Here is a 15,902-nt window from a genome sequence, read left to right as displayed (position 1 = left end):
CAGCATCCAAGTTACACAACAGTCGGAAAAATACACAAGGTAAACATCAAATCTCTCCATTAGGATACAGTTTACACCATTGATTCGGTCACAGAGATTGTTGCAAATGACGTCTCAAAAACAATTACTGTAACAGCAAGGGTACAAAAAGTACAAGAAAATGAGCAGAAGGTAACTACAATATCCTCTAAGCCTTCCCTTAGGATACTTAAAAATTGATATCAGCAGAAGATAGCAGGTAGGAATAATTCCTTCTGCAGTACACCACAAAGCAATGCAGGCTCAAGCTTGCAAACAACCTGTAGGCTGTAGCGGAGTTTATAGCCTGCTATAGATATTGCCAGAGTGCTACACTAACATGGCTTCTTTACGTGCATGCACAATACCAACCCATCCCCCCCCCCCCCCCAACAACCCTCCAGGTCTGGGTCATAGACAACTTCCTGTCACCAGAACAATTTTGAGAATGTCCATTAGCCTAATTAATCCTCTATTTAGAGAGGTTACAGAAACAACAGCAAACTATCCATGATAAAGCAACAAAATGTAAATGATTTGGTGCGGCAATTTTACTTGCTACACTCTGGCTGAATATCAATCTTGACACCGATAAGACAGGATCAGATGAGGCAGGAAAGGTTACTTACAATATCACTTTCTTTTCCTCCAAAATAAGCAGAATTTAGAGCAAGAGAAGGCAAATATAACAATAATTTGCCGATTTCCTTACAATTCCTCTAAAATTAACTAACCAAGTGAAGGAATTCTATCAAGTCCAGCAGAACAAACCAAAGGAAATAATAATCTCCTTCATTTCCCTTCCCTTTCCTGCTCTAGGTTCCAAATGCTGGCAAAAATAACTATCAAATTCACACTTCATGTAATTCAAATCACACTACAACATGTACAATGACCCAAATTAACAATCCAATTCCAAGACATTGCTATTTGCACAATATAATATTCCCACCCAAATGACATAATTCATCCAGTCAGTGTTGTATACTTGTACAACGAATGTATAGGCTGCACAAAATTTATCCTTTCTGTGATTCAGGGTGAATGAATTTCATAAAAATTGCAACAACCAAAAAGCTCACACATTTTTAGTATCAGTGTCGCAATTTTTTTGAAACGGAGGAAGTATGTTTTTATATACTCCGTATAAAATTTGCAATCAATCACACTAAAAGTCATTCAAGAACACAAAACAACACAACAACTACTCCATAAAAATATATTCCCATTACGCACAAATAACAATCATTTACAACCTTTATACCAATACATTCATTCATTCCAACCAAAAAAAAATATAAAAAGTTACCTATCTATTCACAAACCTTCTCTCATTCTCCCTCAATATAATCAAGAAGACGGAAACACATCCTTAACAGCAGAAGCAGCACTCAAATAGTTCAAAGTATTCCTCAACGTCTCCTTCTCCCTCCTCAACCTCGCCGCGGTATCCTCCAGCTCAAGCAACGCCTGCTGCTCACGGGGAGCACCTTCAAACGTACTCCCAACGAAGAACGAAAACGGTGTCGGAAATAAATTCCTCCTCAAATCCCCAATTTCCTTCTCTTCTTTCCCATTCAATCGATTGCTCAAACGAATTACATCCCTCATGTAACTCTCCACATCCTTCGCCAAGCTCTCCAAATCTTCGTGGGACCCATCAGAGGAGGGTTTATCCTCCAGCCAATCAACGGCTGCCACGAGGTAGGGTTTGGACCGTACGATCTTGTTGATTCGAAATCGTTCTTGACCTTTACAGATTAGGAAGAAGCGATCGTCGGCGAGACGCTCGTGTTTGACGACTTCGCCGACGCAACCGACGGAGGTGGCGGAGGAGGAGGATAGCGTGTCGGAGAAGATAACCCCGAATCGGAGGTCGGTTTGGAGGAGGGTGTTCATCATGATTCGGTATCGGAACTCGAAGATTTGTAGAGGGAGGATTGAGCCGGGGAAGAGGACGAGTGGGAGGGGGAAGATGGGGAGCTCAACGACGTCGTTTTGTGGGGTTGGGTTGGGAGATGGTGGGTTGTTCTGGGGTTGGGAAGAGGAGGATGAAGCGGAACAGCGGAGACTAAGTAGTCTACGGCGTTGATGACTGAGACAGAGCGGAGTTGAAGAGTTGAGGGAAATAATGGGGGTTGTTGGAGGTGAAGGAGGGTTTAAAGAGGGTTTAAGGGAGGTGGAGTAATGGAGGAATTGAGGGAGCGCCATTGATGGAGGAGGAGGAGAGAGAAAATGGGAGATGGGTTATTGGGTTATGTAGATTTGGGTTAGAGGAGAGAGAGTGAGGAAGGGAAGAGAGGAGAGAGAAAAATGATTGGCATTGTGTGTTTGTGGATCAAGGGGATGAAGATGAAGATGGAGGTGGTGTTTTCTGGGATTGATTGAGGGTGAAAGGGGAGTGAGAGTTTGGGTGGTGGAATTTTGGGGAGGTTTGTGGATTTTTTTAGGGATTTTGGATGTGGTTTTGGGGAGTTACACGTGAGAGATTGGATAATCTTTGGATTTGTGTGTTGTTGTGTGGCACGTGCTATTTGAGAGGGATGATAATTTCTTGCTTTGAAAAATCATACTCAAGAAGTTAAGATTGAATGTGTAGCCGTGTAGGGACGAGGTGGTAAATGGGTCGGTAGGATCAGATTTATTTCGAATCAAAATGATGCGAGTTGAATTTTGAGTGGAGTGAGTTATGGTAAGGAAAAGTCTATTTTATAAGGGGAGATTTTAGAGAAATTCATGTGAATAAGTTTGATGAGATTCGACCCCTAAACTTATGTTTGTAAGTTAGAGAGTTAGTTAACTGTTGTAGCCTCTTGTATTATTTTATGTATTTTTGGCTGGATGATGGAATTTACTTGGTACACATATTGCATTCATGCTCAAAAGTTGTGTATTATTAGGGGGGTATAATAACGAGTATTCTACAAAATGCATATGAAATCAAGAATTTAGGTATAGGATTAGATTTTGATTCGAATCCAAACGATGTGAGTTGGATTTTGAGCGGGTTGAATTATGGTAAGGAGAAAGTTCATCTTAAAAGGGGAGATTTTAGAGAAGGAGCTTAATGAGATTCGACTCCTCACATCACGTTTGTAAGTTAAAGGACTAGTTAACTACTCCAAGTCTCCATCCTCCTTCATCATTTCTTTGATTGGATGATGGAATTTACTTGGTATACATGTTGCATTAATGCTCAGTAGTTGTGTATAATAGGATTAATAACAAAAAGTATTATAGAAAATGCATCTGACATCAAGAATTTAGGTATAGGAACTATATATTTCTGATTTTCTAAACATGTCTAGAGATAAATCATCAATAGAGTTGGATCATGCAAACCCACTTGCTATATTGCCCTACCTAGTCAAGTTTGGAATGAGCGAAGGAAAAATACACCTATTCTATCATTTGGAGGCCTCACATGGGATAACTCAAGTGGTTAAAGCTTCCCCCTCTGTTCCAGGTTATTTTGGGATCGATTTTCATCTCTCGCCCTTTGTGGCTTTCTAACACCAAAAAAAAATAAATTTGGAGGCCTCACATGCATAACTCGGCTCATATGCCATACCAACAAACACCTTTAAGATTTTTTAGTCATCTTGGTTTATGTTTAAAAAAATGCCTACATGTTGTGTTCATGCCAAATTTGGAATATGATATACATACACCGGATACACGTTCCACAACCCATAGGCATATCTTACAATGCTGAGCCAGCAACGAGCTCATGCCTGCTCAAATACATCGACATGGGTATCATGTTGAAAAATGAAAACAAAGGCCATTGGAAATATATATTTCCACAAGCAAGTGCAGTGGAAAATTTTGGGCAGGAAATAAGAATTATGAAGAGAAATGTCAACCCAGCAAGTCAGCAACAAAAACAGCCCAAAATAGTATGGTAGTGCTACTCCCAATCAAAATGAGAAAATCAAAGCCCAATAACATAATAATTGGCCCAACTCTGGACAATAATGACTTGATTGACTTCTATGTGCATCTAGTTGACTTATGCAGTTGTCAAATACTTTTTCCGTTTTTTTTTTTTCAAATGCAACATTTTAGTTTTGCATAATTTAATTAAATGTATAATCACTTATTTTCAGTAATCTATTGAAAGCATATGTTACAAAGTAAAATGCTGTTGGATTTTACATCTCTTTAATTATGATGTATTTATATACTAGAAGAATTGTTTAACTCAAGAGTCGAAAAGGGCAAGTTCAAGTTTCTATGTGCACCCAAGTGGCCAAGTACATATGCATACAAACATCTCTTGATCATCAAAAAAAAAAAGAAAAAAAAAAGAAAATATTACATAGTGATCTACATCCCAAAAAGACAAAAACCATGTAAATATCTTATATTTTGGATCAAATGGAGTAACATTAAATGCTTATCAATTATACAATTTGTATAATTTGAGAAAATCTCCAATGGGTACATCCCAACTTTATTTCAACATATAGAAGTTGTAACTTGGTCCCATCAAATTAAGATAACAAATATGCCCTTTCTAATCGTATTCTATGATAATTATTTTCTCTCCATACTAATTATAACGTGTAAAATTTATTTATTGCAAATATCGTTACATACAAACTTATAAATTACAACTATAAAATTAAACATAACGAACTTAACTGTAAACACTGGTAAACGTAAACCTAGCTTAAAACCACAACTACAATAAAACGTACAATACAGTACTTAGCTTCATACATAAAATATAGAACACACACACCACTGCACCGTGGTTCATGACCACACTACATATATAGTACATGATTCATTAGTATGTACTAATCAATTCGGCGGTGTTGATTGACATGTTTTCATTCAGAAATTGGGCACGAAGTTGCTCTACCACCTTCCTATCCACCTGATACGCCTTGGTAAGAACACCATCTAAAATTCGTGGTTTAGTCCCAAACACACCATTAGCAACATTAACTCGCCCCGGATTTTGGCTTCCAAATGAAGCAACAGCCAAAGCATCTGTCCTCTTAATATTAGCTTGGAAATGGATTAGACCTTGAGGAAAAACAATCATATCACCTTTCTTAAGTATTGTGTCATATAACTTGTTATCACTTGTCACAAAACCGGCATACAGTGACCCCTCCACCACGGCAAAAATCTCCGAGCCACGAGGATGCCAGTGAGGGGTGTTTAGACCAAAGGGTGCAAAGTCTACCCGTGCCAAGGACACCCCTTGTGTGTTAACACCGGGGAATCGATTAATGTCGATTAGTGTTGCATTTGCTCCATCAGTGTTGTATGTGTCTCCGCGAATGTTAAACCCTTTGAACAAGAAATCGTTTATAGTCACATGATTAGGGTCCTTGCAAAGCTTTCCATTGACGACCACTGCAAAATGTTGATCATAAAAAAAATGTCACTAACTAATAATAACATACAAAGTAACATGTATAAGTAACAACTCTTGTTGAAGTATGTCCTACAAAATAACACATGTAAGTGTCACACATTGAGAAAAGAAGAGAGAGTCAAAACACTTTATAAGGATAAGGGGCTACTCCTCCTATTGCCATATGATTGTGGGATGGAACTTTCTTTGGTCTTGTGAAGTGGACTATCTCTTGGTTTGTGGGTGCGGTCCAAACCCGTATTTAACCTGGTATCAGAACCAGGTTGTGTTGTGATTTAAGCCAGTATTGAAAGTGTTGTCCCACATTAAAAGAGTGTAAAAAGTGAAGAAGAGTATTGGGATGTGTATCCCACATTGAAGAAAAGAGAAAGTTGTGTCCACTTTATAAGGTTAAGGTGCTACTCCCCTCATTGCCATATGGTTTTGAGGTGAAACCTCCTTGGTCGTATAAAGTGAACACTCGTGACGGGTGTGGCCAGGCCCGTTTATCAACTCTATCTTATTTTCGAGGTACACTTAAGACCTATCAGTATCCAATAAAGGTACATTTTGCTTTTCATTCAAGGACATTTGAAGAAATTTAAATAAATAAAATTGATTAAATGAACAAAGAAAACACCCATGGGTACATCATACGCCAACCTTTTGCATATGCGCGCATATGCAAAGGTACATATGCTAGGATAACTAAGTAAATAAACTAAAAATTAACAAGAAGTAAGCGAGTACAGGTCGCACCTGCTGAATGAGGGTTGCTTACACCTATACAAAAATCTTGAAGAGGTGTAGGATCGGATGCAAGGGCTACGTAAAACATAAAACTCGTAGCAAGGGCTACGTATAACGTAGTCATGACAAATAAATTTGACATAATATAATAAGCAAAGTAAATGGCTTTATAATCCTATGTATCTAATACTTGAAATTTGAGATTTTTTGTAGTATAAATAATGGTAATATATGGGGGGGGGGGTTTTATAGCTGAGATTGCAATAATTAAAAGCTATTTTTCTTGTAATAGTCATACTTTTATGGTTGACAATCTTATCATCTACAGTAACGCTAGCTAATTACTCTAATTAGGATTGACTGTATTAGGCAAGTGTAGATTTGCTTATAGAAGTCGTACGTAATAATATTAATCTACATGAATTTCTCAGAAAAATCTACATTATGCATTAATTCGGTTGCTTGTTGATCTCCTTCTCCTTGTGGCTAGCTAGGTTGAAATAAACGAGGACGCGTACACAAATTAAAATGTGGGAAAAATAAAAATGGCTGCGACGAAGAGTATAATAGCGTTTGGCTTGAAGGTGATGCAATCTACAAGTATGTGGTAAAAACGATTAGGCAAAATTGTCCATACAATTTTAGTATGTCTTTTACTGATTTTGTTATTTCTCATGTCATGATGGCAAATAATGCATTGGCTAATTTAGTGGCAATTCAAGCTTGGAGACTTTAATTAAGGGCTGTTCAGAATTATTCTTTCACTCCAAAGCATTTTAGCTTTACCAATTAAACTCATATAATAACTAATTAATTAAGCTAAGGCCTTGAATGGTGAATAGTCTATCTAGCAAAAAAATCAAACTTTTTTTGAAGAATTTTTAATATTTCATGTAGGGAAAGTAAATAAAACTATTACATCATAATACAATATAGTCAATAGCAATCTAATATATATATATATATATATATATATATATATATATATATATATATATATATATATATATATATATATATATATATATATATATATATATATATATATTTGGGTAGTTTTTTCCAAAGATTTTAGAGAGCCACCTAGGATTTTTAATTTTAAAAAATTATTAGAGCGCCATGTAGGATTAGTATTTTTAGAGCGTTACTTATAGGATTATGCCACGTAGGATTGTTATTATAAAGAGCCACCTAAGATTATAATTAAAAATTTAAATATATTATAAAAATAAAATACTATCTCTTTAAATTGGATATTTTATCTAAGAGGAAAGAAACAATTTATTTTAATTCGTATATATAAAAAAAATACTATTAAATTTTTAAAAAAATAAAATTCACGTTCATTTGATATTTAAAAAAAATTGGATTAGATAAAAAAAATAATGAAAATATGACAAGTGATTATAATAAAATATTTTATAAAAAATATACTAATAAAAAAATAAAATCACATTAAATTATATAAAGGGGAGTTTTTTCCCAAGATTTTAGAGAGCCACCTAGAATTTTGATTGTTAAAAATTATTAGAGCGCCATGTAGAGCATTATGTATAGGATTTTTCCACGTAGGATTGTTATTTTAATTTGTTTTTTTAAATATCAATTGAACGTGAATTTCATTTTTTGGGCTCAATGTTGATATTTTAAAAAAAAATGGATTAGATAAAAAAATAATGATAATATGACAAGTGATTATAATAAAATAATTTATAAAAATATACTAATAAAAAAAATGAAATCACGTTTAATCAAAAAAATATCAGTTTTCTCTAAAAAAAAAAAATAGTTTCAAATTAAATAAAAAAGAAAAAGAAAAATCCATTGAAATTAAAAATATATCCTTTCTCTTTTTCTAGCAAAAAAAAAAAATATTCATCATTTATTTGTCTTAAAGATTAAGTTCTACGTTAACAAAATAAAATTGGCGATTGAAATTTTAAAGTTTAAATTAATAAATATAAATATAAAATATTATCTTTTGATATTAGGAATTTCATCTAAATCTATAACGAATCAGAGAAAATTTACAATTTATTTTAAAATAAATAAAATAAAAATATTAAATGGTAATATGATGTACTACGTACAACGAATAAATAAAGTAACAAATTTTATCACAAACATAGGAAAAAAATATAAGCTGTAAAAAAATAACAAACAAACTGTGCATCGCACGGATTTCATCTAGTATATATATACATGAAATATATAGGTTTAACTGATGAATTGAATATAAGTAGTGTAAGAGGGAATAATTAATAATTAATGAAAGCTAAGGGATAAGCAAGTCTAGAGGAATAAATCAATGTTGAAGACCTATAATTCTATAAAACCATAATTAAATTTTAAAAAATATATGTAGTTACATATTAAAGTCGGAGGCGAATCGATAATTAAGGTTTTAAGTCGAATCATGCTACTCCAACTAGGAGTAGGATTTTTTTTAAAACAGAGTCGAATTTTGATTATTTTTTCTCGAATTCGGCTCTTTTTTTTTTTTTTTTTTTCCTCTTTGGATCATATATATCCGATCCGACTAGGGTTGAATCCGGACTAGATTGTCATCCATACTTCTATACAAAACCACTAAGTGCATTTTAATTCTGTATTACCTAAGCTGCAACGTCACAATAATTTCTAATTAGGGGTGTTTCTATTTTTTCACCAAAAAATTATTTAAACTGAATTGTTAGATCAAATCTGATTAGTCCTGATTTCAGATTATACTTACATCTAATCAGACTAGAAAAAGTGTAGAGACCACACTTAAAAAATTGTAAAAATCTGAATGAGAATACAAAATATAACTATATAGTTATCCTAAGATTGATCGAACAAGATCTAACAATATACTTTATGTTGTGCGACAGCGGAAGCAAAGGTCGTAAACAAACAAGAAAACAATAAAGAAATTCAATGCAAACAATAAGAACAACACCAAGAATTTACGTGGTTCACTATCGATGTGATAGCTACGTCCACGGGCACCGAGATCGAATGATTTCACTATAAACTGCAAAGATTACAAAGATGATTCTTGTATTTCTCAAGAACGGCTCTCACTCTGTCTCTCTTTACCCTAATACTGATATTAGGGAGGTTTTATATTAATCCCTAATTAAAAGATACTTGGGCAAAAAGATAATAAAATAAGATAACCTAAAACCGCAAAATCCGCGTTCCGTATTTTTCCTTCTCCGCCCGGTCAGACCGGGCAAGGTCTGCCCGATCGGGCGCGAGAAGAAGACTCCATACGAATGCTTCAACGTATCCAACCCCCACCGCCCGGTCAGACCGGGCAAGGTCTGCCCGATCGGGCGAAGGCTCGCCCGGTCGGGCGAAGGCTCGCCCGGTCGGGCGCGAGAGCAGCTTCTTCAACGAATTTGCCAGGCACCTCTTCTTCTTCCGCCCGGTCAGACCGGGCAATGTCCGCCCGATCGGGCGGACAAAGCTACGAAGTACGAGTCACCTAATATACTTATCAACAATCTCCACCTTGACGAGAACTCGTAGTCAGCAAACGACCCCATCAAGACATAGTGAAAAAACATCTCAAGCCAAACCCGATGCAGGACTCATGCATAAGCCATACATCCCGATAAGTCTTCAACCAAGACCCATCACATACTCGTCTCCAAGTATAACAACTCATAATGCTCCACCTGCATCACAAGCCCCGGGCAAGCTCCACCTTAAGGCCAACACACCTACACCAGGAGCTCCCCAACTTCGCCCCTCAGGGCCTACTACATCACGTAGTAATCAATATTTAACAAGTCTAAGCAATGTTTAAACTTGCTAAACGGAACAGGCTTAGTGAAGAAATCAGCCGGGTTGTCAGCAGTCCCAATCTTCTTCACCTTAATCCTCTTGTCAGTACGTAAGAAATGATACCTGACATCAATGTGCTTCGTCCGATCATGGTGTACTTGATCTTTAGCTAAGCAAATCGCACTTAGACTATCACAATACACTGTAGCAAAATCCTGTGCAATACCCAGTTCACCTACTAGGCCTTTGAGCCAAATAGACTCCTTAGCTGCAGAAGTTAAAGCCATATACTCAGCTTCAGTAGTTGACAACGTAACTGATGACTGCAATGTAGACTTCCAACTAACCACAGAACCACCCAAAGTGAACACATAACCAGTCACAGACCTCCTGGTATCCACATCAGCTGCATAATCAGAATCACTGTACCCAGTGACCAAGCATTCCTTACCATTCCCGTACACAAGACCAATATCAGCTGTCCCTCTCAGGTAGCGAAAAATCCTTTTCACCCCTTGCCAGTGTTCCCTCCCAGGTCGAGCCATAAACCTGCTTACAACACTAACAGCATGCGCAATATCCGGCCTAGTACAGACCATAGCATACATCAAACAACCAACCGCGTTTGCATATGGAACTCTAGACATATAAGACAACTCCTCCTCTGATTGAGGTGACATAGACAAAGACAACTTACAACTAACAGTAGTTGGCGTACTTATAGGCTTCGATTTTTCCATCCCAAAACGAGACAAAATCTTTTCAATGTAGCTTTTCTGAGTCAAGAAAAGCTTACCTCTAGCCCGATCCCTGTAGATCTCCATACCCAAAATCTTCCTAGCTGCACCCAAGTCTTTCATGTCAAACTCCGAGTTAAGCATCTCCTTTAATCTTTTGTACCACTGTCGGGGGGATTGCTTAAGTCCATACAATGACTTTAGCAATCTGCAGGCATAGTGTTCCTTTCCAGGAGCTTCGAATCCTTCGGGCTGCTTCATCAGAATCTCCTCCTCCAAATCGCCATGAAGGAAGGCCGTTTTAACATCCAACTGCTCCAGCTCAAGATCAAAATGTGCTACAATTGACAATAACACACGGATAGAAGTATGTCGAACCACAGGTGAGAATATCTCAACAAAGTCAACCCCTTCTACCTGACTGAACCCCTTAGCAACTAGCCTAGCCTTAAAACGTATTTGCTCAGTTTCCGACAACCCTTCTTTCTTCTTGTAAATCCATTTACAACCCACAAGCTTCCTCCCTTCCGGTACCTTTACCAGTTCCCACACTCTGTTCTTGTAAAGGGACTGCATCTCTTCACCCATTGCGGCAAGCCATTGCGCAGACTCACTACAACTAATTGCTTGTTTATATGTGGCAGGTTCAAATGACTCTACATCATCAGCTACACTCAATGCATAACCTGTCATCGCATCAACACAGCAATTTCTTCCCTCCATCTCTTCAATCAATCTAACAGGCTTCTTGATAACTCGTTTAGGCATCTCAAGAATGGTGTCAGGTTGACTAGATGACCCCTGATTAGATTGCTCCACCTCATCCCCAGAGTTAGAATGAGTAGGAGTAATCTCAGGTTCAGGAGTACCCGGCACTGGAACATCAGCATCATCATCAATATATTGTACCCGAGGTAAATCAGCAATGGTAGACTGATGTACCTCAAGTACCCCATCTGTCTGTAATAAATTGTCTCCTTCCCTTCTCAAATCTGAAATCTCTGCATTTTTAATTGAATACATGGTGTTTTCATCGAAAGTAACATCCCTACTAAGAATGACCCGACCCTCCGAAGGTGAAAAAATTCTAAACCCCTTCACACCATCCCCGTACCCAACAAAACACCCCTTCTTGGCTCGTGGATCCAGCTTACCCTCAATAACATGATAATAAGCAACACAACCAAAAATCTTCAAATTCGAAAAATTAGGCAACTTACCACTCCAGATCTCAAACGGAATTTTGGAATCAATTCCAGAATGAGGACCCCTATTAATGACATAACAAGCTGTTAACACAGCTTCACTCCAGTACCTCCTCCCAAGCCCTGCATTAGAGAGCATGCATCGGACTCTCTCTAGCAGTGTCTGATTAACCCGTTCTGCTACACCGTTCTGCTGTGGTGTCTTCCTGACAGTATGATGCCGACCTATACCCTCATCTGCACAGAACTGATTAAACTCGTCTTTGCAAAACTCTAGCCCATTGTCCGTTCGTAGCTTCTTGATCTTCCTTCCTTGTCGATTTTCCACCAAAGCTTTCCATTGCTTGAAAACTTTGAAGGCCTCATCCTTTGACTTAAGCAACCTAAGCCATGTGTATCGGGACTTGTCATCAACAAATGACACAAAATAGTGGTAACCTCCCATACCTTCAACTCTAGATGGACCCCAGCAATCTGAATGGATGTAATCGAGCACTGCATCAGTAATGTGAGCACCCTTGCTGAACTTTGACCTGTGTTTCTTACCAAACACACAATGCTCACAAAATTCAAGGTTGGCAACCTTGACCCCGGATAGAAGACCCCTCTTGGACAATAGCTGCATCCCCTTCTCCCCCATATGACCAAGCCTCATGTGCCAAATCTTAGTCATCTCCTGGTGAGATACAGATGCGCAAACCGCAGAACTAGGCAGTGTAACACCCTCAAAAACATAGAGGGTGTTCCTTTTGATACCCTTAAGTACCAACTCAGAACCTCTGAAAATACACAACTCCCCATCTGAAAACACACCATTGTACCCCAAGTCATCCAGGGTACCCAATGAAATCAAATTCTTTCCTAAAGCAGGAACATGCCGTACATTAGTCAAAGTTAACCTCCGCCCATCAACAGTCCTCAACCTCATGGAACCAATACCTGTGACCTTACATGGAGCATTGTTACCGACTATAACCATACCCCCATTGCGAGGTTCATATGTATCAAACCAATCTCGACGTGGACACATATGGAACGAACACCCCGAATCTAGAACCCAGTTATCAGATAAATCATCAGACCTAGCAGAACTGACTAATGCTAAATCTTCCTCTGAATTATAGCTCTCATTCGGTTTCTCTTCAACTACAGCAGCCTGGGACTTGTTTTTCCTCACCGGACAATTATTCCTAAAGTGACCCGGTTCTTTACAGTAATAACATGTTTTAGTAGTAGTTTTACTAGATCCATCCTTGCCGTTTCCAGCACCCGACCCAGCATTGTTCCCCTTGTTAAACCCCTTATTCTTTTTAGACTTTCCGGACTTAACAAACAACCCACTACCATTATCCCCATTATCACTCGTAGCTTTCATTCTGAGTTCCCTAGTATGAAGTGCTGCCTTCACTTCTTCTAAGGTTATAGAATCCTTACCAACAACAAAAGACTCTACAAAATTCTCAAAGCTAGACGGTAGAGATACAAGTAAAATCAACGCAGCATCCTCATCATCAATTTTAACATCTAAATTACGTAAATCAAGCAAAATAGAGTTAAGTTTTTCTAGATGTTCCCGTAAGGAAGTACCTGACTGCATCCGGAGGCTAAACAACCGCTGTTTCAGTAATAATTTGTTGGTCAACGACTTAGTCATATACAATGACTCCAGCTTCAGCCACAATCCAGCCGCCGTTTCCTGATCAGCAACCTCCGTGATGATTTGATCATCAAGACTAAGTAATATGGTAGAGTGTGCCTTCTCTTCCATAACTTCTAACTGCGAGTCAGTCGGTCCGTCTCCTGACTCCGAAGTAGTACTCTTTGGAGCCAACGGACGCCATATCTGCTGTTGTTTTAACAGAGCCTTCATCTTAATTTGCCATAGCCCGAAACTATTTTTCCCGGTAAACTTCTCAATTCTTATTGTTGAATCTCCTGCCATTGTTATCTTCAAGAAACTCTCCAAGGATTGAACCTGAGCTCTTGATACCAATTGTTGTGCGACAGCGGAAGCAAAGGTCGTAAACAAACAAGAAAACAATAAAGAAATTCAATGCAAACAATAAGAACAACACCAAGAATTTACGTGGTTCACTATCGATGTGATAGCTACGTCCACGGGCACCGAGATCGAATGATTTCACTATAAACTGCAAAGATTACAAAGATGATTCTTGTATTTCTCAAGAACGGCTCTCACTCTGTCTCTCTTTACCCTAATACTGATATTAGGGAGGTTTTATATTAATCCCTAATTAAAAGATACTTGGGCAAAAAGATAATAAAATAAGATAACCTAAAACCGCAAAATCCGCGTTCCGTATTTTTCCTTCTCCGCCCGGTCAGACCGGGCAAGGTCTGCCCGATCGGGCGCGAGAAGAAGACTCCATACGAATGCTTCAACGTATCCAACCCCCACCGCCCGGTCAGACCGGGCAAGGTCTGCCCGATCGGGCGAAGGCTCGCCCGGTCGGGCGAAGGCTCGCCCGGTCGGGCGGGTCGGGCGCGAGAGCAGCTTCTTCAACGAATTTGCCAGGCACCTCTTCTTCTTCCGCCCGGTCAGACCGGGCAATGTCCGCCCGATCGGGCGGACAAAGCTACGAAGTACGAGTCACCTAATATACTTATCAACACTTTATATGTTAATTTCTTAACCAATTGATGTACTCCGTAACACCGTTGTCGTCTTCAAGTAAGGCTAGTTAATTTCATCACGAGTTAATAACCACTTCAAATCAATATAACTACAAAGATAATTTGAGATGCAAATGAAAAATAAGGTGGGAAATCAAACAACGTGAGTCAAACAATTTCTCACCTAAAAATTGGTAGTGTCCATGTAAGGTTACTATCAATAGTTTGGACAATTGTCAAATAGATAAACGTTGCCACTCTTGTAGTTGCAATAACATGATATTCACTACGGTGCCAAATTGTCAATACAACGTGCTCATTTAGTTGCACTATAGCAATTAGTGGAACTTTGAAGCATTTCTTGCCTTCTTCTAGGCTCTAGATTTGTTTTCTTTAGGGACATTTTTTTTTTTTTTTTTTTGGGACTTTTTTTTGTTGGTATTAAATCTATCATAGTGAATTAGTGATGCTCGACTGTAATTTCTATCATACAATTAATCATGTGTTTATAGTGTATACAATACAATTGTTTAGTGTATATATACAATACAATTAATGTTATTTTTTGCACATTTGAAGAGTGCTCTATGTAAATTTAAAATATAATGATTGAGGTTCTAAATATGAATGTTAAACGGTATATAACCAATTTTATGTGAAACTTTGGGAGCGAAACAATTTGAAAAAATTATATATATATATATATATATATATATATTATATATATATATATATAATATATATATATATATATATATATATATATATATATATATATATATGTTTTTTCTATAGATTGTAATAATTACATATGGAGTACAATAATTGTATATATAATGTCACAATCGGGGACAAGTTAAATTAAATTTTTGTGTTGAATGTCTCATCAAGCCTTATTTATTTTGCACAAGCTGAGCATTTTTATTTTATTTTTTGAAATTTTGTTTAGTATTGTAGAAAAAGTAAAATTACAATGAATAAATGATTTATACAAATTCAATCTCAAGTCTTGTGTAGTTCTTTAAATCTTTCAAATACTCCATCAATAGCCTTACAGTATTTATAATATGAAGGTGCATGAAATAAGTTAATTTGTCAATAAATTAAATGCTCTATTGTTTTATGTAAAGTTCATGACCTAGCCTGTTTCCAAGCCTAATAAATATCTCACGAGTTCACCAAATACATATAAAAGTCTACCAAACTTTAAAATGGAAAGTTAAGGTGGGAAATTAAACAACGTGATGACTAAAATAATTTCCTAACCACAGATCTAAGTTATATTAGAGTGTCCAAAATTTCTGTAAGGTTACTATCAGTAGCCTGGGCAATTGTTAGTTGGACATGAATGCCAGTTCAATTGAATTGTACCATTGTCACTCTCGTTGCAATAACATGACAATTACTATT

General features: G+C 37.2%; 2 protein-coding genes across 2 annotated transcripts; both read right to left on the bottom strand.

Moving 5' to 3' along the window:
- Positions 1 to 1,202: 1,202 nt before the first annotated feature.
- LOC110723302 (lon protease 2-like) lies at positions 1,203 to 2,798 on the bottom strand. Its single transcript, XM_021902653.1, has one exon. The coding sequence runs from the start codon at positions 2,227 to 2,229 to the stop codon at positions 1,369 to 1,371; it is 861 nt and encodes a 286-aa protein (XP_021758345.1). The 5' UTR covers positions 2,230 to 2,798; the 3' UTR covers positions 1,203 to 1,368.
- A 1,794-nt stretch (positions 2,799 to 4,592) lies between these two features.
- Positions 4,593 to 6,337, bottom strand: LOC110723237 (putative germin-like protein 2-1). Its single transcript, XM_021902575.1, has 2 exons — positions 6,152 to 6,337; positions 4,593 to 5,391 (listed from the first exon to the last, which is right to left on the bottom strand). The coding sequence occupies exons 1-2, from the start codon at positions 6,282 to 6,284 to the stop codon at positions 4,814 to 4,816; spliced, it is 711 nt and encodes a 236-aa protein (XP_021758267.1). The 5' UTR covers positions 6,285 to 6,337; the 3' UTR covers positions 4,593 to 4,813.
- Between the last annotated feature and the right edge of the window lie 9,565 nt (positions 6,338 to 15,902).

This window comes from Chenopodium quinoa, unplaced genomic scaffold (assembly GCF_001683475.1).
Source record: "Chenopodium quinoa cultivar QQ74 unplaced genomic scaffold, ASM168347v1, whole genome shotgun sequence".
In the NCBI taxonomy this organism is placed as follows: Eukaryota; Viridiplantae; Streptophyta; class Magnoliopsida; order Caryophyllales; family Amaranthaceae; genus Chenopodium; species Chenopodium quinoa.
The sequence above is the reverse complement of the archived record's forward strand: the minus strand, read 5'-3'. Positions and strand labels throughout refer to the sequence as shown.

What these genes read in the sequence shown, in the direction of transcription:
- LOC110723237 (XM_021902575.1), bottom strand. Translation starts at nt 6,284, where the DNA reads ATGTCAAATTTATTTGTCATGACTACGTTATACGTAGCCCTTGCTACG. An exon ending in AAGCAACCCTCATTCAGCAG is followed by an intron (nt 5,392 to 6,151) that starts GTGCGACCTGTA and finishes AACATTTTGCAG; the next exon opens with TGGTCGTCAATGGAAAGCTT.
- LOC110723302 (XM_021902653.1), bottom strand. Translation starts at nt 2,229, where the DNA reads ATGGCGCTCCCTCAATTCCTCCATTACTCCACCTCCCTTAAACCCTCT.